The 23,230-nt window shown below is 42.5% G+C and overlaps 1 protein-coding gene across 4 annotated transcripts in view; it reads right to left on the bottom strand.

Annotated features, from left to right (window-relative positions):
- Window positions 1-23,230, bottom strand: part of SDK1 (sidekick cell adhesion molecule 1) — a 640,423-nt gene that overhangs the window by 19,495 nt on the left and 597,698 nt on the right. For all 4 annotated transcript variants that reach the window (XM_067550834.1, XM_067550832.1, XM_067550831.1 and 1 more), the window contains 6 exons: window positions 19,668-19,783; window positions 17,993-18,179; window positions 16,377-16,514; window positions 12,095-12,256; window positions 10,719-10,844; window positions 1,320-1,484 (listed from right to left, as the gene is read on the bottom strand). In XM_067550834.1, the coding sequence (XP_067406935.1) occupies window positions 1,320-1,484; window positions 10,719-10,844; window positions 12,095-12,256; window positions 16,377-16,514; window positions 17,993-18,179; window positions 19,668-19,783 (894 nt within the window). The remainder of the gene's footprint in view (window positions 1-1,319; window positions 1,485-10,718; window positions 10,845-12,094; window positions 12,257-16,376; window positions 16,515-17,992; window positions 18,180-19,667; window positions 19,784-23,230) is intronic.

Genomic DNA, 23,230 nt, shown 5'->3' on the forward strand with positions numbered 1-23,230 from the left:
TATCTTTGAGGAAATAATTGCTAATGGGAAGAGAGGAGGAGCTGATGTGATTCCAGCAAAGAATGTCCCTTTCGATTTTGTTATAGGCTGTGTGAAACTACAGAAAGGAGAAACACTCCAATATGTGAAGTGGATTCCCCTTCTCCCTTGAGCTTGGAGAGGAAAGGAAGGAGACAGTTCACTCTGAAATCCAGAGGTAGTTCTTAGGGACTAAGTGGTTAATTGTGCAGGGACAAAAAAGGGAATGAACACAACAGCAACAGCCGTAGTAGCATTTATTTCCCCTTTCTGCTGTGCAACTGTTGAAGGGTATTTGTGTTTTTTACCCCAGAAGCAAAGAGGTAAGTCCAAATACTGGCACTGCCAGGCCCTCAGGAAGCTCCAGAATTTTGAATCACAAAGACGTTTTTTAACAGTTTGCCCAGAAACAACTTGGAATGAGACTATCTCAGCACGGGTAAGGAGACACCTGTGCAAGTCCTTAACTAGGGCAGCTTCATAACAGGTCACCACACTCCAGCTGTGGGGATACCAATGGAATACAGCAAGCTTCAGCCTAGTTTACCTCTCAAAGTACTGTCACTCTCTTTCTGGCAAGTCCTGAGCCTGAGTCCAAAACTGATTTCTGAAGGGTGTTAGGCCACATTTCTACACAGTGGGGATAACCACAACGGAGCTGGCAGGAAGGTGTGTGAATAACATCAGCAGTGCAACCCATACAGACTGAGGGCCTGATGTTGTGATGGAAGACTTTCTACTGATTTTAGTGGGGCTTGGGTAGGGTCTTAGAGAATCTGAATTGCTAGCAGAAGGGGATACAGCTTACTCTGCCAGTAAATCGCACCTAGCACATTTTTCAGAGAGATATATACAAAATAATACAGAAAATATCTAATCGAGGAGGTTGGCGAGGGAATGGACCCAGGTGAAGAGAAGGAAAAGAAAGGGAAGGGAAGGGGAAAAAGCAAACAAATCACACTGTATAGTCATGTTGTAATACATGCTAATGTATATGCATAAACCCCATTAACTTTTGGGGGAGTTTCTTCAGCAAAGATTAAAGTGGTATGCACCTTTTAAAAAAAAAAATGGTTTCCCCCTGAGAGAAAGGCCCATTGTAAAATTACTGCCTGATTCATCATTGAATTATTCTGGTTTTAGCCTGGTTTTAATGGGGTTTCATGGCATAAAAGTGAAGTAGCACAGTTTAAAAGCAGGGCCTTGGTGCTTCATTTTAACTGTTGGCTCTGGTTGTCTTTCTCCTCTTTCCCCACAAAGGAAGCCCAGTGGAGAAAATATAATACAGAATGCATGATTACCTGATACTGCTGCAGATGGGACGCTTGGTTCTCCATAGCCAAACTCATTTACTGCTAACACCCGGAATTCATAGCTCACCCCCTGTTTTAGCATGTCCAGACTGACTGTGTAGGAGGTAGCACTGCGGGGGATGTCCTTCACAAACATATCCCATAGTCCTTCATCTAGGAAAGCAGCAAAAAAGTGCATCATTAGCATTATTACTGTGCATTCTTTCTCCTATTCCATGGAAATCAGCTGCAATTAATCATGTGTTTCAACATGAGGAAATTTCCATGCATATCTGAACTACTGTTGTCCAACACAGCAAGTACACCAAACCAACGTGGTAGGCTATTGAACCACAGTCATTCTAGGTTGTGACTGCTTTTACATTACTTTAGGATCCAAACATGAACCTTCACATGGGTGAAACTTACAAATAGAACTTGACAAAATCCTCCCTGTTCTATAACCCAGATGTGCACAATTAGCTAATCTAGATACTCAATATCCATACTAATATTTATATGGATAACCATCCAGAGTGTGCATCACACTGTTTTCTTTTACATCCTATTACATATTCATATACTTGAAGCACAATAAAATGAGGTCATTTTCAACAAGATGGTCAGTGCAGTAATAGGATAAAAAATTACAACTGTGATTAAAACTTCTGCCCAACAGTTTTGAACTTGGGACCCTAATGTCAGGGTATGTGGCCTTATTTCCAGAGATGACTGACAAACCTACTGCTTCCACTGACTTCCCACTGATGAAATATAAGCACCATTTGTGTGTGTGTGGGGGGGGGGAGGGGGGCAGAGGGAAGGAGTGCTTATTACCATATCATCAGCCAAGCTGTGGTGCCAAGGACAATGGGCCAGATCCTCACCTGATGTAAACTGGCATGGCTCCAAGGATCTGGCCCAAGGAGTATTAATTGGACTTTTAATTTTATTTTAACATTTTGGTAATTAATTTCCATTTTCCCCAGTATGTCTTAATGGCAATATGAAATCAGAAAGACAAAGTCTGCACAAATACTGTAAGTTTTTCAATGTACGAGATGCTTGCACTGAAAGAAGTCACTCTACACTGAGATTCTATCATGTCCATGATTCCTTCTGACCAGAAGTGTCACCAGTAGAATAGTAAAGCAAAAGTCATTAGCATTATCACTGGTGTCATGTTCCAGTGCTGCAACTTCAGGGGCAGAATCTGTTCTCACTTACTCCGGATTTACCCTAGCACAAGTTGACTGAAGTCATTGAAGTTATTCCAGATTTACACAGGTGTAAGTCAAAGCAGAATTTGGCCCTTAGCATATTCCTTTGCAACAGGAAATAATGGGTAGAAATAAGTGATTAATGCTGTAAGTAAATATTGGCACAGTAATTTGTAATGTGCTCCATGTCTCACATCATGCACAATGACTGACAACCCCCAAAATGCATCTCTTCTGATTTTGATGATTGGCAGTCCCAAAAGGACAGAACAAGGAGGCTGAAAATGTTATTATTCTGTCCACATTTGAGAAATACTAACGAACAATAAAATAGGTAATTTTTCTGTCATGTTTAAAATTCAGACCAATACATTATTCACCAGCATTTTCAGAGTTTAATGAAGTTATCATAATATACCATTGTTATGTATTAGTTTTTTTACTATGAGTATAAAACAGGAGATAAAATATTGACATCCTATATATAGGACAGTGTAAAGCTTGATTATTTTCACCATGCAAAGCTAACAATGTAATAAAAAAAGGTTGGAATGTTTTTTACTTAAAGTGTGTGGAGTGTGGATTCACTTTCAAAGAGAGTTTGCTGCTATCATTGACACTAGATTCTGCATCTGATTCTATAAAATATTGTTATAATTGCTAGAACTGAATTAATTTTGATAAACACTGGAAATATTGATACAGAATTTCAGCCCACTGTAATGTGTTTCAAAAGCAATTTATTTACATCAAGAATGGCTTAGGTGAAGGAAAAAAATAACAGAAGAACGATTTTTCAATGCTAATTTTTACAGAAACAAACCCACCATTCTCTCATAAGAACAGCCATACTGGGTCAGACCAATGGTCCATCTAGCCCAGTATCCTGTCTTCCGACAGTGGCAAATCCCAGGTGCTTCCGAGGGAATGAATAGAGCAGGTAATCAAGTGATCCATCCCTTCCCAGCCTTTGGCAAACAGCAATATTGTTCCTCGCTGTTGTTCTTAAAATAGTCCAGGAAATCATTTGTATAGACAGTGGGCTAAATTCAGCAAGTTTCTGCAGGGAACTGTAAAGTCAACCTATAGAGCAGCCTGCATCCAAGGGGAAATTACGCCTGAGGACTGATGGTGGCATTCTGCCTCTGTCCTGCCCTGGGGCCATGCTGAGGAAGGTGATGGTGAGAAGAGACAACTGTAGTTTATGTCAGCTTATCTAGGGAAGTCTGCTAGGGTGTACTTCTTCCAAGAACCATTGTATCCGAGGAATTCCAGCTGCTCTGGCCACATCCACTTTTGTTCCAAATTCAGCTCCAATCCTAAGGGAGACTGAATTGGAAGATGGGCTAAAATGGAGCCATTTACCTCGCATTCCCCATTCCAAACTTTGGGGATTGGATAAAATGGAACCCAGATTCAAACTACCGTTGGTTTGGGGCCAGATTGTGCCCAATAGGAAACCAGCCCATGCAGAGCTGCACAATGCAAGGAAGGACTGCAGTTGAGCCTGACCCATGCACTGCAGGAAGGGAGATGGAGGAAGGCTCCTTGTTTCCTCCCCACTGTACAACCCATGCAAGCCCCAGGCACAATCCAGTCTTTTGGATTTGCCAGACTCAGACCCAGCCAACAGAGCTTTGCAAAACCAAAAAAACCCTCAAAAGACTGTCTCTGACTGGGATACTCGGATCTGCTTCTGTAGATGGACAGTGCAGTCAGGCTAAAAGACAGAATCATAGGACTGGAAGGACCTTGAGAGGTCTTCTAGTCCAGTTCCCTGCATTCAGGTAGGACTAAGTATTATCTAGACCAGCGGTGGTACTTACGAGAAGGCTGGGTGGTACGCGAGCCGTACTGCGCCGCTGAATCCGCCGCCAGAAATGCCCTCCCACCCGCCCTTGCGAAACCTTGCCGCCGAAAATGGGCAAACGGCAGAAGGGTTTCGGCGGCGGGCATTGTTTCCCCCATGTAAGCCACCGCAAGTCCCCCCCCTTTTTTTCCCAAGTGGTACTCGGGTCGGGTACAGTCAGGTCAAGTGGTACTTGACCTGACTGTACCTGGCCCGAGTGGTACTCGGGAAAAAAAGGTTGAGAACCCCTGATCTAGACCATCTCTGACAGGTTTTTGTCCAAACTGCTATTAGAAGTCTGCAATAGCAGAGATTCCACAACCTCCCTAGACAATTTATTCTAGTGCTTACCTACCCTGACAGGAAGTTTTTCCTAATGGATACCCTAAACCATCCTTGCTGCAATTTAAGCCCATTGCTTCTTGTCCTATCCTCTCACATTAACGAGAACAATTTTTCTCCCTCCTCCTTGTAACAACTTATATACTTGAAAACTGTCATCATGACCCCCCCACCCCCGACCCAGTGTTCTCTTCTCCAGACTAAAGAAACCTATTTTTTTCAATCTTTCCTCATAAGTCATGTTTTCTGGCCCGTTAATCATTTTTGTTGCTCTTCTCTGGACTTTCTACAATTTATCCACATCTTTCCTGAAATGTGGCACCCAGAACTTGACACAATATTCCAGTTGAGGCCTAATCAGCACAGAGTAGTGGGGAAGAATTACTTCTTGTGTCTTGCTTACAAAACTCCTGCTAATACATCCCAGAATGATGTTCACTTTTTTTGCAACAGTGTTACACTGTTGACTCATATTTAGCTTGTGATCAACTATGACCCCCAAATCCTAGGCAGTCATTTCCCACTTTATATGTGTGCAATTGATTGTTCCTTCCTAAGTGGAGTACTTTGCATTTGTCCTTATTGAATTTCATCCTATTTACTTCATACCATTTCTCCAGTTTGTCCAGATCATTTTGAATTTTATTCCTATCCTCCAAAGCACTTGCAACCCCTCCCATCTTGGTAACATGAGTAAACTTTGTTAGTGTACTCTCTATGCCATTATCTATATTCTATATCATTGATGAAGATATTGAACATAACTGGACCCAGAACTGATCCCTGCGGAACCCCACTTGATATGCCCTTTCAGCTTGACTGTGTACCACTGAGAACTACTCTCTGGTTTCTGGATAACCACTTTCCAACCAGTTATGCATCCACCTTATAGTAGCTCCATCTAGGTTGTATTTCCCTAGTTTGTTTATGAGAAGATCATGCGAGACAGTATCAAAAGCCTTACTAAAGTCAAGCTATATCACATCTACTGCTTCCCCCATCCACAAGGCTTATTCTGATAGTAAACTTTGCTATCCAGAGTCACTACATGTAGTTATGAAATCCCTCACTGCATTCAATTTCCCTTTTCCCCAAAACACATTTGTTATAAATGTCAGCAGTTTATCTGAGAGAGAATTCTAAGGTGGGGGAGACTGGGCTTCTCTGTGAGATGAAAAATCATTAACATATTGTACACAAGATTTCCCACACAGATTATGGTGAGGAAGTATTTGCATGCCAAAACTAATATATCAACAGTGTATCAGTGCAGGGAAACCACTGAGAGAAGTGAAGTTTGAAGCGCTAAATAACACCCTCCCAAAATAGGCACCAAGTTAGCCAGTCCCACTCAGATCCTGTTTAACGTATTGTGAGATTCAGCACAGCTAGCGATGGGGATGCAGTCGTATTGCTCTCAGTTGTTTTTGCCTCAATAACATCTGTCCCTTTCTTCAATTCATATTACCTTTCCTTGGGTATATGGACTCTTATAGGAGGGGTAAGTATATAACACAAAAGGGAGAGTTTCTTGGGGAAAAAAAATCTTTTTTTGTTTCTTGTTATTAGAAATGCTTCACCACATCAAGGCCCAGACTCATTTCCTGCTGACACAAGGATCTGATCTCTATCTTCCAGCTTCGATTTCTCCATCAGAGTTGAGAGACGTGAGCATGTGTATGGAGAGAATGCTCTAATCACTCTGGAAGACAATAACTGCTCCTGCCTATCGTCTCGCTGAGTCTGTCTCAGATACACTCGTGGGCTACACACACAGTTTATCCCTCTGAAGCGGTGAGCTGTGCTGTGCACTGCAGGTGTTAGAACAGACACCATGCCAACACAAAAGCTTGATTTCATGGACAATTAATCAGGGTCTCCATGCTGCATAAAACTGTCAGACACTAACAGAGGCTTCTGGTTCTGATAAGACAGGCCAGGTGACAAATGACTGCCATGCTGAAGCTGGGGCTAGATGGCAACCTGTCAATTATTTATTTCTTAAACACTAGCTTTTTCCTCTTTGTGTAACCGGAGAGCTGTGTTGTAAAACTTATTTGTAATTGGACATCAGGAGATTTATGAGGGTAGAATCTATGATCATTAAGGGTCAGTATTCGTCCCACAAATGGCAAAATTAAAATGTTGATTTCTTTTTAAAGGGAAAGGTTTGGGCTATGATGCCAGCTAACAAAAGGACAAGAATGGAAAGTGAAGGCTGACAAACTGTCAGCCTGCTGCATGCAGTTCGGAAGCAGGAACAAAACAAAACAAAAAACAAAAACAAAAAAAAAAAAGGCCCCATGGCAGGAGCCAGAGATGCAGCTGCACCCTTCACTTTGAATTTACTGAATTTTGCTGATTTGTGTCCATGTTAAACACTGAATTTACTTATTTGTTTAAAAATTAACAGAAAATGGAAAAAAAAAGAAAAAGAAAAAAGAAAGAAACATTACACAAGAGATCAGAGGAGAGCTAGAGAGAGATCAATCCTTAGGGCTCCAGGAAACAGTGTCTCAGCTATATAAGGGAGGGAGTAGAATGATTCTTCCCAAAAACGTTTGCCCTCTGGGAAGAGTAATTCTGGGGACAAAATACAGTATTTGCCTGACTTGTCTGTGTCTTAAATATGTGCTTCACAGCTGTTTTGGACTTATTTGGCCCATATTAGAAACTGTGATAGCTGAAAGCAGATTTAAATGCATTTTCCTACTGTGTGGTTAAGCCCTGCCCTCCTACAGGAAAGAACCAGGCCAGGGCCAGCAAACTTGGCATCATCTTGTCCTGAGCATGGGGTGTCCATCCCACAGAGCTGGTAGACTCACTGCCTGCCTAACCTGGAGACATCCTAAGATTTGCATGGAAATCCCACAGATTTCAGGACATCTGCAGCAGGTCAACACAGGCATTAAGGCGTAGTGCCTCTGTACCATTCCCTCCGCATACCCATGGCAGCACGGATCTCTCAGGAACCGTGCAGAAACACCCCTGTTGGGAGGCCAGTAACAATGTGGAAGAGGGAGTCTGTGTGGTGTGCAGAGTAACGCCGACAGGATTAACATCATCCATGAGGAAAACTGTGGGCTTGGAGAGGAATACAGTCATGGAAAGTGGCTCTACAGACCACACCCCTCCCTTCACCAACCAGAACTCTCCAGACACATGGAAGAGAAGCATACAGGATTCCACAGTGTTGCAGAATGCAAATAAAGCCACTTAGCTCCTCTCTCCTCCTTCTGGTAACATTAGGGCCATTTTAACAGATTTGCCATTCTTGACCTGTTCTCTGCACATAGAAGCAGAGGGCACGATCTGATACATATAACACATGTGGCCTAGTTGAAGCCTAGGTGATGTTTACTGTGGCAGTGCCAGAGACTGCCCAATGGCATTTACTGTAATGCAGGAGGAACTGAGCTGGAAGCTATTTCTCCTGGCAGAGAATGGAGGCAGGAGGTGAGAGATCTTCTGTGTGTTTCTGAAACCTCTCCCTCTTGCCCGGACACCTTGTCTGTTCTGTGCCCGTGTCTGAAGTATACTCTAGATGCAAAGGAGCTGTGCAGGCTGGTCACCTGACATAAATCCAGGGGAACAGCAGAGAGGCAGGATAAGTAACTTTACCTGTATAAGGTTATTTAGAAAAATAAAGTAAAATAAAAGGGCAGCAGAACAGAAGGCCCCCTTTTAAAAGGAGCAGTGCAAAGAAAAACCTGACAAGAAGTGGCAACTTAGTGTAATAAATGTTGGCTTGTGCTCTAAGTCATCCTCCTTCCCTGGTGGAAGGCAGCTCTGGCAGAAAGCTACAGCAGGAAAAATGAGATGATACAGCAGTTAATGTTTTGGGTAATGAGGCCTATAACAGATGACACCTGAGATCCAAAGCCCTAAGGTAATAGTACGGTGCTTAAATATTGACAACATGCTAAAGCTTTTTATTTGCCTATTAGATACCTTTGTTCTTGGCCACAGAAAGATGGAGACCTTCCCTTTCTTGCTTTGTATGTGAAGGGCACAAGTCAGCTGCTTTTCTCTGAAACAGCAATGTGTTTGGACTTGGGCCAGTGATTGGGTCAGGTGATTGAGTATCTGATGATAACAACCTGGGGATAAGGCTTCCTATAAGAGTGGGTCTGCTCCCTTAGACAGAGAAAACCAGGGGCTAGGAAAGATCTAGGGGAGGTCTCTTCAGAGAAGCCCAGAATCTGGAGTAAGCCTGGCAGAGCTCCTTTGTTCAGAGTGATCTGGGGAGCTGAGAGAGCTGGGATCTGAAGCCTTGATACCAGGGTAACTGGGGAGATACAACTGCAAGGAGGTTGTTGCAGGGGATTCAGAAGGGACCAAGATCAGAGAGGAGAGAGAAAGAGGCTCTCTCCATCAGCCAGATGAAAAGGCCTTGCTGGAGCTACCTGCAGTGGGGGTCAGAAGCAAAAACTTTAAGAGGGCAGGGTCAATAGCTTTAAGAAGCTTGGCTTGAGGAAATTCTAGGCAGCAGGAATTGGGTTATGGAAAGAACTGATCAAAGCAGTAAGGGGCTGAAAAGCCAATGGAGAGCGTGGAGGTAACTTGTTTTGGTTTAAGATGACATTGAACTGCACTGTTCTAATAAACCACCCCACCCAAGATGGGCTGTTGCTCGACTCATAGAAGTCAGGGTGCAGTTATTGGGAAGCCCAAGAAAGGGAAACTGAGGCAGCAGCAGGGCCCAAACTCAGTGTGCATCAGGCCTCGTTAAACTCAGACACACCAATCATTTAAGAATGTGCACATTTTATGAGCTTTGCTCTGAAAATCCATTATCAAGGTCGAGTCATGGAAATTCTGTCAAAGGCAAGAAGGCAGCCTATATCCTTAGGGATGAAGATCGCAATAATTCAGTCTACGGTTTAGTCAGATCTCCAAAGCTAAACAGTACTGGGAGAGTGCCAATGAAAAGCCTCCGTGCAAAACACTAGGTGGCACTTCTCCCTCTGACACAGTTCTGAATTAACGTCCAGCATTAGTTAGACTGGTGATACTGCTGAAGGTGCCATCTTTCAGAGAAGATAAAAAATGAGGCTTTGACTCCTTATATGGTAAGTCTACACTTGGAGTTCGGGGTGCGATTCCCAGCTCGAGGAGACATACCCACACAAGTTTGCACCGAGCTAGCTCACTAAATATAAAATGTAGCCATGTCAATGCGAGTAGAAGGATAAGCTAGCTGCACCAAGAGCGTGCCTGTCAGAGACCCTGGGCATGTACCTGGGGAGGCTAGCCTGTTGCGTTGCTGTGGCTACATTCTAACTTTAGGGTACTAGGCTGATGAGAGCTAGCATGAATATGTCTCCTCGAGCTGGGAATCACACTCCAGCTCCAAGTGCAGAGAAACCAATAGTCAATAAAGATCCCATGGCATAACAACTGTGTTGTCTTAATCATATGCCCTCTGTAGAATGAATTGGAGAAATTATTTTGTATGTCCACTGCAAAAAGCCATGTTTTCTTACTGATATAGGATAACTGCTGCATTCTGCCCAGAAGAGGCGTATTTTAGTGGTGGATCGGTGATCCTCAGATATACACTTTGCATAGTGCTTGAGAATCCTGCATTAAAGGGGCTGCATACATGTACGTTATTTTAAGTTATTAATAACGTTAGTTCCTTAACTGGCAGCTTTATTGGTGACATAATAAGGAGAAATGGCACAGTACTCGTGGCAATTTTCTGTGACTATTTCCAAGCAGAAGGAAATATGACAATTAACATAGCAATATGTTTACAGAAGGCAAAAATCGGAACTATGTCAAAAACACTGAGTGGTGGGGGTTTAGAAAAGAAGATCCATGCCTTTTTTATTTTCCTTCAAAAGGTCCCATCGCTCACCTTTTTGGACAAATAAATTCTTCCAAACTATTACACTGTGGCTATGACCATGGCGTGGACTAAAGGAAACAAGTTCCCACTACCAAATGCTGTCCACATTTTACATATTTTTTTTCTCAGCAGTAGTTACGTACCTGATGGCCGCGCCTCTATAATGTAGCCAGTTGTGGGTTTGTTCCCTGAATCTCCCTCAGTCCATTGCAGAGTCAGCCCAGAAGCAGATTTTGTAACCAAAATTTCCTGAGGGGACCCAGGAGACCCTGAGGAATAAAACCAGAATAGCAAACATCAGGGGGTGTGAGAGATAATAGCATTACACTTTGTAACATCTTTAGAAATATGAACATAAAAACAACATGCACAAGCCAACCATATACGCAGGATAAACTAGTTTAATGGGATGCCGGCCCAAATCTTCCATAGTTCAAGCACCACAGATTAAAATATCAGTTGCTAGATTTTACAGGGGTACCCACATCAACTAAACAGAGCAAAAAAGCACTTACATCTTTGCAGACATCTGCATATTATCATGCAGAGTCAGCACAGCACCATCCCCTGAAACTCAGAGAGCAGCAGCAAGGACATGCTGCCTGTCCAGTCATTCAGTACCATGTAATTAGCACATCCAGCTGGACTAGCAGTTATAATACCTGTGATGTGGGCTTGAGGATGAGTTAAACTGCAGCATCCTGTATCACCATCACACTTACATGGTAAAGAAGATATTTCAAGAACATTATAACTGTGGCATAAACATTATAGGCCAGCTATTTCTGATCATACAGCACCTCCAAAAGATGATATCACAAGGGAGGGGTGCAATGAGAGTGGGGGAGGGTACCTTCTGTTTGATTAAGAGGGCAGGGAGACACAAAATAGAATGGTGAATGAATACTACACAGATGCCTTAAGGACTACTGCTTAGGCAGAGATCATCATAAGACCTTTAATTTTTCTTGCTGTAAACTGTAATGATTAAAATCTGTTCATCAACAAAAAATCTTGCTGCACAAACTGACAAAGTAAGGGAGTCTGAAGTTAAGCGTGCTATTCCCCTGTCTTTGCATATGGTGAGCGTATGGGGGCATATTCATGTATGTAAACCAAAGCATAAAGACATGAGGGAATGATTCAGAACTCTTACCAGTTTTACACTCATGAAACTCCATTGATTTATATGGGGTTAATTGAGGTCTGAATCAGGAGTGTGATCAGTGCAATCAGAATCAGAAGCAGGCTGTCAAAGCACAGCTTTGAATTCCCTTGGCTAGTCAGTGTGTCTTTCAATTTATTTGCACAGGTTTTTGCAGTCAGTCTTTTTGGCTTTCATAAAAAGGGAAAAATGCTTTTCATGGAATGTTATGAACTCACTAAATCATGGCTAGAACCCTTGTGGCTCAATTTTTTCTCAGACGGGAAATGTATTTGCACATACAGTGTCCCTACTGTTGGATTGAATTAATGTAATTGGCTCTGGTCTGTTGCATGTTCCTAAGGTTCCACTTACCCTCTGCTGGCCCAGCTGTGATGTTGGCTTGCAGTTCGGGTCCATAGGTTATGGTTCTGGCTTGCACTCTGAATAAGTAGGTCACTCCCTTAGTGAGATCTCGGACCTTTAACCATCGCTGCCAATTTCCTTTTATGTTCACAGTCACCACCTTGCTCACCCCTGGAATAGCCGCCGAGATGAAAAATAAGAGAGGGTCTCAATGCAAAAGAGAAATTAAGCAGAGTTTATCATGTCTAAATAAGTAAAATTATCTCACAGTTTGCTAAGAAAGGATTTTTTACAATTAGTGGGAGTTTAAGTAGCAATAATAGCCAATTTTCAGCACAGATAAGTGTAATTAGAGTTTAAGCTTGATAAGTGGGTACTGACAAGAAAAAAACCTTACAACACAACTGGGAAATTACCAGGAGACTGCACGCAACCTCACTAATTACACTGGGAAAAAAGGAGGAGGTAAATGAAGGGGATTGCAAGCAGCACAGTTCTTCCTAAGCCAGAGCTGCGCCAAGTAGTGTCTCTTTGCCAGGCACCCTGCAATACTATTCCAAGGGAAAAAATACTGCGCCTGATTCATCTTGGCCCTGCAGCTTGTACTGTAATTTACACCAGTGCGAAGTGAGTGTACCGTGGGTGTAAACAATTACTATTCTGACTTGGAAGTGTTTTATACTGACGTAGATGACCATACAAAGTGCACTGCAGCGATGAATCTAAGAGGAGTCTTAGATTATTATCTAACAGGACAGTGCAGACATTAAAATCCTAGGGTGAGATCCTCCCACCCATTCAGGCCCCTCTAGGCAGGGTAAAAGGGCTGGAGCATCATAAAGGGGGCCTAAAAGTCATGGTTTGGTCTTGGGAAGAATTCCCTCAGTAGAGGCACAGTGGGGGACAAACATAAGGCTATCTTCCAAGGATCCCCTCACAAGCCATGACACAGGGGGCGAGCCAGGGGCAATACTGGGCATGGCAGTGATGTGTCAGGGGTGGAGCAGTAGCATGCAGCACCAAAGAGATTCTGGGCAGCACTGTGGTGCCATAATGTACATAGCCCTTTCCAGACAAATGAGAGAGATTGCTGTCAGAAGGAATGTACTAGTTTTGGAATATTCAGGAAAATACATTATGAATAAAATGTTCAGTTTTTGGTGTATAGTTTATGCAAATTATCATCCATTTTCAAGCTGCAGATTTCAGTTGTATTACTTAAATGTAAAAAATTAATTTCCAAAAGGTTTTCGATCAAAATTTCATCCCAGTTACAACTTTCTATTCCGAGAATCCTTTCTTATTTAACACAGAAAAAGCTCTAAGCTTCCACATCTAGGTCTATTGTTTAATTTCTCAGTGACAAATGTGGAGACGTAATCCAACAAAACACTGAAGAGTAAGAACATCTGAAATTTCAAACAAAGCTTTTTTAAAAAAAACCCTAAACTGTGAAAAAAGGCTCCCGGGTAGTTTTGTTGTCAGTTGTTGGTAAAACATAAAATTGTAAACGTCTAAATATGAATGATGGGGAGGCGACAGCAGCAGAGAGGAGTCTGTAGCAAGGCTTTGCAGAGGAAGAAGATTCTAAATGGTGCTTAGAACGCGGTAAGAGAGAAGTTGTTCAAAACCCTACAAGAAAAGGCACAAAATCATGAGCTGGAAGAAGAGACTAAGAAGAAAAAAAAAAGATTCAGGGGAGAGGATCTGGTAGTGTTCAGGGTACAAGTGGGGCAGCCACAGAAGGGGAAGACATCACAGACAGACGCGGTAAGGAAGAGCAGAAAAGGGTGAAGATAAGGGTGAGCAGGATAAACTAGATGCACAAGGAGAGAGAAAGCACCAAATGGATCTGAGAAGTAGAGCGGAGGAAGGGAAAATGATTTATTACTATCAAACATGGAGATGACAGGGTGATACTGGAGTCTCATTTCTCCTTGTTCCCTCTACACCGTAATCACCATCCACGCCAACTAGTTAAAAGGGAAGATAACCAATACTGAAACATCAATTCTGGATAATCCAGAGAGTATTTTTATGGATATATTTGTGAAACACAGTATACAGACACACACATCACATATTTCTTTTTATTTTCAGCAAAGGAATCTCCAACACTGGAGCATGAACGTTTCTTTCTTGGCCCACTGTGAGTGAAAGGGGGACAACACATGTACAAGGAATGGGCTCTGGTGGATCAAGGGGCATTTAAGGTTGCAGTCCCCTTTCTGTTCTCTCCTGCATCCAGCTGCACGTGAATTAAGTCCCTGATGACCACTTTTTAGGTGGTGCTTTTAGCTTGGACTTTACCATCTCAGGTTGCTGGAATCCTGAGGACAACTCTGAACTGCCCATGCAAGGGTCTCTGAACTGGTTAAATGCCTGGGTAGCTGCAGAAGTTTTTAGCAGGTTTAATTTTTCATAAAGGTGCATCAAGTTTGTGCTCCTCTGCTGTACACAGTAACGGTAGCTGCATATTATCCCTTTACTCTGACACCCATTACCAGCAACTGAACAGACACACAGTTTTTGCCTTACTAGTAATCCATTTAGGCTGAATATCCTGTCTCCACAGAAACCAGAATCTGATGCTTCGGAAGAAGGCAATCCCTTCATATGTAATTCAGCTGCCAACTATGCAAATCTGTAGATGTTGGACCAGGGGAGGGGTAAATTCCTTCCTGACCCTACAAGCAATCAGATTATACGCTGATGCACGAGACTTGATTGACTGCTGAGAAAGCCTAACTGCTTTCATGAAAGGATTATATCAGTACCAGACAAGAATACTCAAAACACTCATCTTTCCACATAAAAGATAGATTCCCTTTAAATTTTGTAAGACAATAAAAAGCAGGAAAACTCCAAAGTATCTGAATTTCCTGTACGTCCTGTCCATATTTCCTGGTCAGAATTACACATCCATTCTGTATTATTTCTTCATGCTGAGACCGTACTAGCAACAAAGAGTAAAAGTGCTTTTATTCTCCTGCTTTCATTTCTGAGTACGACTTTCCCAATGCACAAGACATGGGAAGTTAGCTATAAAGAAATCCTTTATTTCTTAGAGGAGAAACAAATGCTAGTGATTGATATCCTTATTTCTTCTGAAAGACATTTAAAATGGATTGGCAATGGCTGAAATTACTCTACCTGCTGTCACTCTGCCAAAGCCGGACATCCTATCGAACTACTGGAAATTCATCAGGAATATAAAAAATATTAATAACTCCCTCCCTAAACTTCTTAATCTTTTCTAACTCATCTTTAGAATGATTTTACATTTGTTTTCAGAGAGATTGCCAATTCCTTCCCTGCTGATCTTTTGGCAAATTAATAACACATTTTTGACTGTCATATTGTCGTCAGGTGGGATTATATCTAGTGCTGGGTTAAAAATGTTATTTGAAAACTCAATATAAGCACACAGGTACAACTTAATCTCTACCACTGCCATTCTCCTCTTTTAAGAATGGTCCTGGTGCCAGTGATAGCTAACACACATGATGCCATTACAACCCTTGTTGATTTAGGATACAGATGATACAGTTCACTAGCAGCAACACAACTGGGACTCAGTGAGGGGTATTCTGTGGCAAGACCCATGCTGCAGTTTTGGGATGAAGCGCAGGCAGACAATCAGGACACTAATACACTGAGTTTACTATTCTGCCAGACAGAGTAACAATGACAGTGTAATGGCTTTTCAAGCCACCCAAGAACATGCTGATACATCTTTGCAGGGGAATGAGAGAGGATGGAAAAAAGCTGCATTCCACTGTCATATATAGTTTACAGAGCTGTTTTAGCAAAGCAAGAACACCCACAGTTGCCCCAGCCACCTATGGCCACGTGGCTACTGTCATAGCTCCAGTCAGACGCTCTCTCTTGTCCACTCACCTATTCTCTGTTGAGCAACCACTCCTGAGAGCTTAGACTACATGAGCCACTGCCCAGTCCCTGGCCCAGTGCAGGACATGCAGGCTCCTGGATGGAAGGGGTGCTTCAGCTCAAACCTGAGTCAGAGCCTGGGCTTAATGCACAGTGTAGACATACCCAAAGAGAGAGGCAACTAGCCCTGCACACAGAATGGAATTTGCAACTTGGAAAGATACATACAGAGAGTTCATAATCTCACAAAGATTTCATAAAGACTACCCACAGTTTTCCCAGATTGTCACAGGTATGTGTAGAACCTGGATGAAGAGGAGCAGGAAGCTGGACAGAGATAAAAAACATGACAGTGCAATTTTTCTAGCCTGAATATATAAGTTCTTTGAGGCTTTCTTACCCTGGACTGGTGCCAAGGGCTCATAGACCACTCGATAACCCTGCAGGATTCCATTCGCTGCGGTTGGCTCTCCCCAAGACACATTGAGTGTAGTGCAAGTGATTTCTGAGAATGTCAAGAAGCTGGGCGCGCTGGGTGCTGAAAGGATTACAAACACACTGAATTGCAGCAGGAATGTTTAGGCTGATATACATATTACAAAACGGTATTTATTGCCCAATATAAATCTAAAGGAAATAAGATGAGAACAGGATTTATCGACTATATCAGACCTTTCTGTAATTGTTTGGAAATATAAAGTGATCTAAGATCAATAGACACTCAGTTGCAAAACTGAAATTAAACAGAACAGGAGGAGGAAATGATAAAGATGTAGAAGGAATGATATAAGAGAACAGAAGAGAACTTCATTTCCAAACAACTGCATCACCAGGACCATGCGATTCCCTTTTCTACAATTTCTTGGGAGTAGAAGACATAAAAATGAGTGAGGGACAAACATCAAAGGTTTAGGGCTCAAGCCTAAATGGTTAAGTGGTTGTACACAGATTGAGCACACAAGACATCCAAAGTGCATGTGCAAGTCAGGTCTGCACTCAAGTATACTGTTTGTATTTGTGCATGGAAATTCCAAGCTTGTGTGTTTGCATCAGAGCTCACATGCTTTCACATGTTTGGGTCTCAGTTTGACTAAGCATCCAAACTTTTAATATAAAGTTGGCCTGCAAATCTTGTGCACACTGATGGCATTTTTTGTTATGCCAGAGTGTAAGGACTGTTAATGTGTGCTGTCCTGCTGCACACCTCTGCCACTACATGGTGTAGCAAGGCCAATTTGGCCCTGAGGGTTTAAGTGGTGCATAGGGCCTTGTGTGTGCTTTCTGCACTGGGGTGAATTTCATCCTCGATTCTATGCAGCAATCTTCAGTTTCAGATCAGGTCTCCCATTGTGGAATACCAGTTTCTTGGCTAGTAATGAGACCCAAAGAGAGCCAGAGGGCATGGCATAGCCTTCCTAGTGATACAAAAAGTAAGGGCTCAGAGACAGAAAGGCATTAAGAGAGATTCTGCTGCTGGTGCAACTCTCTCACAGAATGTAATGACTACGGAACATCCATAGAACATGTGTCCCTCTGGGATCAGCATCTCCAGCACAGATATTACTTATTGTGGTTATACATAATGCCAGAGGCCCAATAAAAAACAAAAAGAGCATGATTCTTCTCTCACATGGTTTTATCATTGTACCTCCACTTATTTCAACTGAGTTACTCTTGATTCACTCCAGTGGTAAGATCAGAATCAGGTCCATAGTTTTTTGTTGGATCAGTTTGTGACAGAGATTCTATTGCTATCCCAGCCTGTACTACTTCATATTGCAGCATCAGTTCTGAAATTCCTTCCCAAAGGTTTGACTCTTATTTGATCCAAAATGTTTGCCTAATGATAACAATACAATATAACCATTTATCCAACAATCAGATCTAAAATACAATGACCCTATAGCTCTATATTTTGTTTCCTTAGACACACAGAATGAACAACGGTCCCAGTTATATGCCTATAATCTCTAAATAGGTTAAACCATGTTTTGGAAAAAGAAAATAATCTCATACCAGCCTGGTATGTCCTGCCCTGCCTGGGGCTGCTTCTTGGTCCATCCCCTGCTGCATTGAAGGCAGATATGCAGACAACATACTTGGTGTGGCTGGTCAGATTTTTCAGTCGAACTGTTGTTTCTGGGAGGAAAAGGACCTTCACTTTCTCAGTTTCATTCTGGCTGTCCATTTCCCAGTAATAAATCTGTTAAGAACAGAGAGATGTTGAAGTAAATCCTGCCCTCAGATTACAGTCTCACTGTGGTGCAGGCTGGAACACAGGTACTCTCGTTTACCCATAACCAGAAAGATGTTGGCAGTTTTAGCTTTGGACCATTCAGTTATTGGGAATACTAGTATTATTCACCATATGCCCAGTCCTGAAGTCCTGATTTTATTTTTACTAAGGAAAACTCCCCTTAGCTTCAAAGAGAGTTTCCTGAGAAGGGTGTTTTAAAAATAGAGTATAGACAGTGTGACATGGCCTAATGACGTTAGATACGATCTTCTAGAACACAGAAATAACTGGCCAAGTACCAAACCAATCTCAGGTGTGAGTTGCCCATTAGTGCTGGCATTCTGGTATGGCTACTAAGTAGACAAGGAAAGGTCCTTGGTCTAGGACACAGAATCCACCTCCTTTGAGAAGTATCAACACAAACAGTATTACCATTAGGTGTTTATTGCAAACCCTTTAATCTTTCAGGTTGTCTTCTGGCCACCTTCTAACAACTTGTTGGAGAGAGTAAAAAAGGCTTTTTTTTTTTAAAGCATTCATGTGGTTACTTTTCCTCACCTTTTCGCCCATGTAATTCTTATCCTGAAGCCATAAAATTTAAACTCCAGAGATGATGATTCTCATAAGTTACCTCCAAAGCCATTGGTAGCACTGCTTTATGGATTGGCCTGGCAGTGATAACTATACAGCAGGCCAGGGCAAGCCAGAAGGCATAAAGTCAGAGCCAAGCCAAGAGTGTACCTACCTTGGCTCTACCAGCTAAGCTAATAGAACTATCTGTACACATACACGAGGGAAAGTACATAAATTGATATATAAGTTTGCTTGCTACTGCCAAGAAGTAATGCCAGATTATTCTCACTGGCTTGGCTTTACTTCACTTGCAGACTTAGATACATGGAGAAAGGCAGAGCCAGACACTGAACTCAAGCCAACCTCCAGTGTTTGTAGGCTTGCCCACTTCCACTCTCAAAGGGAGACACAAAATAAGATGGTTCTGCAACGTGCCTTGTGTCTCCGCAAGCCAAGTGCAATAAATACTATTTAATTTTGTTCAAGTTAAGGAATTGAAATAAACTCTCTGAAATCTGACGTGGCTCATTCTTACAGTTAGGATAAAGTTATAGATTTTCTGATGGCTCATAACAGCTGTCAGTTCCCACCCCCACTTTTTCTGTGCCTTTGGTATTTGGAGCAGACATGTTGCCTGCGTAGACTGAGCTCCCTGCTTTCTGTATGCACTGAATTTCCATCAAACATTAATACCCGTGTCTCTTTTTCTCTGCCTTATACTCTCTCCCTTTGGTTTTGGGACATAATGCCATGTTCCTTACTGCAACCTGAGCATTGCTTTAGTCTGCCTTGTGCAGCAAAGGTTGCTGCAGTCGGAAGATTGTTTCACAGGTAACTGAGAAGCCAAGTAAGATAATGAAAGCAGTCGGAAAGAGGTATTGCCTTGTAGCCTTGTATGTTCCCATTTTGGCTGTCGACAGGAGGTGGGTCCCAGGTGATCTCTAGCTGGCTTGCAGTAAGGGCATTTACTTGGATGTTCTGTGGGGCCATTGCTGGTGCTAGAGAGAAAGAGAGAGAGAGACAGTGAGAGAGCGAAATAAGGAGAATTAACAGTGACAAGCAGGACGAGACTGATATCCAAGTTGTACTTTTCCATTTATGGAGTGACCAGGTTAGTCAGCCAAGAAACAGAATCAGCTTTAAATCCACCAAATGCCTCAGAGAAGTCTCACTGGTGGTGCATCTGGAATGAGAATCAATTGTGTCTCTTGGAGACAGCTGGGTTCTCTGTCCCATACAGACCAGCTGAGTACACTCAGTCCAGCAGGCAGTTGTTTAACTTCAAAGGCAATTGTTCCATGGTGACTTGGCTTCCCTGAATGGTTAATTGTTGAAGATAAACACGTACAGAAGTAGTTCAGGTTCCCCCAACCTTTCTCTTTAGTAAGAGGTCACCATAGTGTCCTGTATATGCTATTGCAGTTTGCTGCCATGAGGTTCAGACAATTGGAGCTGCATACACAAAAAGCAAGAGGAGGGTGGCTTGAATCTTCTAAAATTGTGTCCAGAACTCTTTAGAAACAACTCAATTAAACTAACATTTTTTGTACAGAAAATGGATTTTGATACTTTTGAGTTTTGATTTCATTCTATCTTCAAATATAAACAGACTGGAATCTTGTCTCTTTCTGGCTTGATGTATAATTCATTCACATGCTTGCCATTTCTCCTTCTTTGTACTGCACAATATCAGAAAACTAATCTCTCCTCTTCTTTGTGTGTACTTTGGTCACACAATCTTTCCCCTTTGCTGTGATCCAGCTCAGTGTAAGTGGAACTTCTTCCCAAGTGACTGGCATGCATGGTCTGTTTTCTAGACCTGCTGTCTTAGCCTACAGCAGCTCTTAACAAACAGCACATGTTTTGCTTACAGAAAAGATGCCTAAACACATCCTGTTTGAGCTCCCAAAATGGGAAGGAGAGGGTAGGGCATAAAACAATACCACTCCTACTGTCTCCTTGTGCATGTGCAGATGGTATTGCTGCCTTTGCCCACAGTGCCTGAGAGAGCTCTCTCTTTGCTCCATGCCCATTTATAGATTGTAAATAGAAGTGATAAAACATTCATCACACAAGTAAGATAGCCCTGGTTATCTGTTCCTCTAGAGAGCTCTTTCTTTAGAGAGAATGACCTTCATAAGTCAGACTCTTCTCCTGCCCCCCCCGCCTTCCAGGGTTATAAAATAAAATAGTAATTAACACCCACTCAGCCTGACACCAACTATTTATTTTGTTCTAACTGCGTGGCTTCCATATTATCACTGCCCACCCTACCGTTAATGGGAATGTTAATAGCCAGCACCAGGTTGTTGTGACAGATGCTTGGGCTCATTATCAGAAATTCTTATTTACCGCTCCATTAAACGACAGAATCGCACACCAAAAAACCAAAAAAAACCCCCAACAATTCAATCAAAACTAACGGGAGGAATTTTAACGGCCACATTAATAACCCAAAACATAAATAAAGTTAATGTCTTTTGCATGTTTGCCATCGGCATCCCTAAAAATTATTGTTGTACAATTAAAATGTGAAAGGCAAAATTGAGCAGGGTCATTATCCTGGTGCTCAGTTAAAGCTGTTTGCTTATTATTGTTTTTTAGCTTCTTTTTCAGTTGGATGTGTCAAATGCATGAGGCGAGGATGGGTGTAAATAAAACACAAGCTGTGCTTGTTTAGTCAAGTGAACGCATTTAATTGCTGCTCTGCAATCCAACCCCTCTTCTAGATTTCACTGGTGAACGTAGCAGCAAGCTCACCTGATGGCTATGCGCAGTGCAACTTCATGCTGCTACCTTCGACCTGAAACTCTCAGATGCTGAAGGCTTTATAGCACAAATCAGAACACGCAACCGAGCCTATCACATAATAGAAATCCTGCAAATACATCTTTGAGATTTGGCGATGACGATATACTAGGAAAACCCAGAAATATGCATAACCACAGGGGAAAACAGATCAGTTTTACAATCTACTTTTGTCCTGCGTAGTAACAAAACTGGATGTCTTATACTGACAGAGAGATTGTGGTTTGAGGCTGCATATACACAAGCATTCTTCTTCAAATTCCCAGTCCTGGACTAGAAGCAGTCCAGCTCCAATGCTGCAAACAGCAGCAGAAGAGCTAGTGTACACAGACTACTGTCATTTTAACCATGTCCTAAAACCCTTTTCACAGCATGTCTGGATCAGTGTTTCTCAACCTTTTAAGTAGCAAGTAACCCCTAACTTCTGAACATTTTAATAAGTATCCCAACACTCAATTTTCCATGGGATTTTATATTTCCAGACTAATGTGAGCCATATGTTGGAAGAAGGGCTGAGTATATAAGGCCGTGATATGACAGATGTCAGATCTGGTGTGGGTAGGGTTACCACCTTTACACCAGAGGTGCACAACTCAAGTATATAGCTGGGCTAGAGGTGATGTTGGCCAAAGCTAGGAGGCTTTGAGTGGCATGCCAATGCTGGGGAACATAAAGCGCCACACCAAATTTTTTGCCATAGATTTGAGAGGAGGAAGGGGCGAGAGAGAGACAGGAAAAGAGGGTAACTGATAAAATCTGGGGCTGTCATAGTTGTCAATTTAACTGCTCAGTTAAGCAGTGAAATTGACAAGTTTTCTGGGCACTGGGCTTTGAGCCAGGGAGGGAGGCTGACACCTGGGCAAGCTGCAGGCGGCTGCCGCCTCCCTCCCAGCTAGGAGTTGGGACAGGGCAGGATGTGGGCGGGCTGCTGTGTGCCTTCCCCAAAAGCTGGTGGCTTCTGCCTGCCTCCCAGCTGGAAGCTGAGACTTGGCAGGAAGCAGGGGCTGCTGCCCGCCTCCCCTACACTCTGTTTTTTCCCCGGGTACCCCCGCCTGTGTCTTGCATACCCCCAGGGGTACGCATACCACAGGTTGAGAAACTATGGTCTAGATAACACAATGTTTAAAAATGCCAGTTATCATTCTGTCCAGATTCTCTTATTTACAACCCCAGAATCCTGATGACATGTAAATTATGTTTGGTGCCCTCTGAGTCCGTCTTGCTGCCCAACGTTCAATTTCTGATGCTTTGCTCTCCCTACATGCACAGATTTCCTGTTGAAATACATAGGGATGCTGCTTATGCTTGATGCTCGGCAGAAAGCACATTACATTAAGGGCTACATGAAATGTTTTAAAAAGAATGAAACACATCCCTAAAATCTCTCCTGTTTGAGACCCCAAAACCTTCACTGAATGCATGGACATACTTTACCAATACAAGCAAACACATTTTAAAGGTGAGCTGAAATGCTTTTTAGCTTCTAGGAATTCAGTTCAAGATTTCAGGGCTCTGTGTTTTTCATAGCTGCTGGCCTCACTAAAACATAAAACAGGGTGGGAACTGCATCTCTGACATTGGTTTAGGTGTTAGTGACATTATCAACTATAGCAGGAGAGACATAGAACCCTGAGGGC

The sequence above is a fragment of the Emydura macquarii genome, unplaced genomic scaffold (genome assembly GCF_026122565.2).
Source record: "Emydura macquarii macquarii isolate MOO-44397 ecotype Brisbane River unplaced genomic scaffold, CSIRO-AGI_Emac_v2 contig_1348, whole genome shotgun sequence".
In the NCBI taxonomy this organism is placed as follows: Eukaryota; Metazoa; Chordata; order Testudines; family Chelidae; genus Emydura; species Emydura macquarii.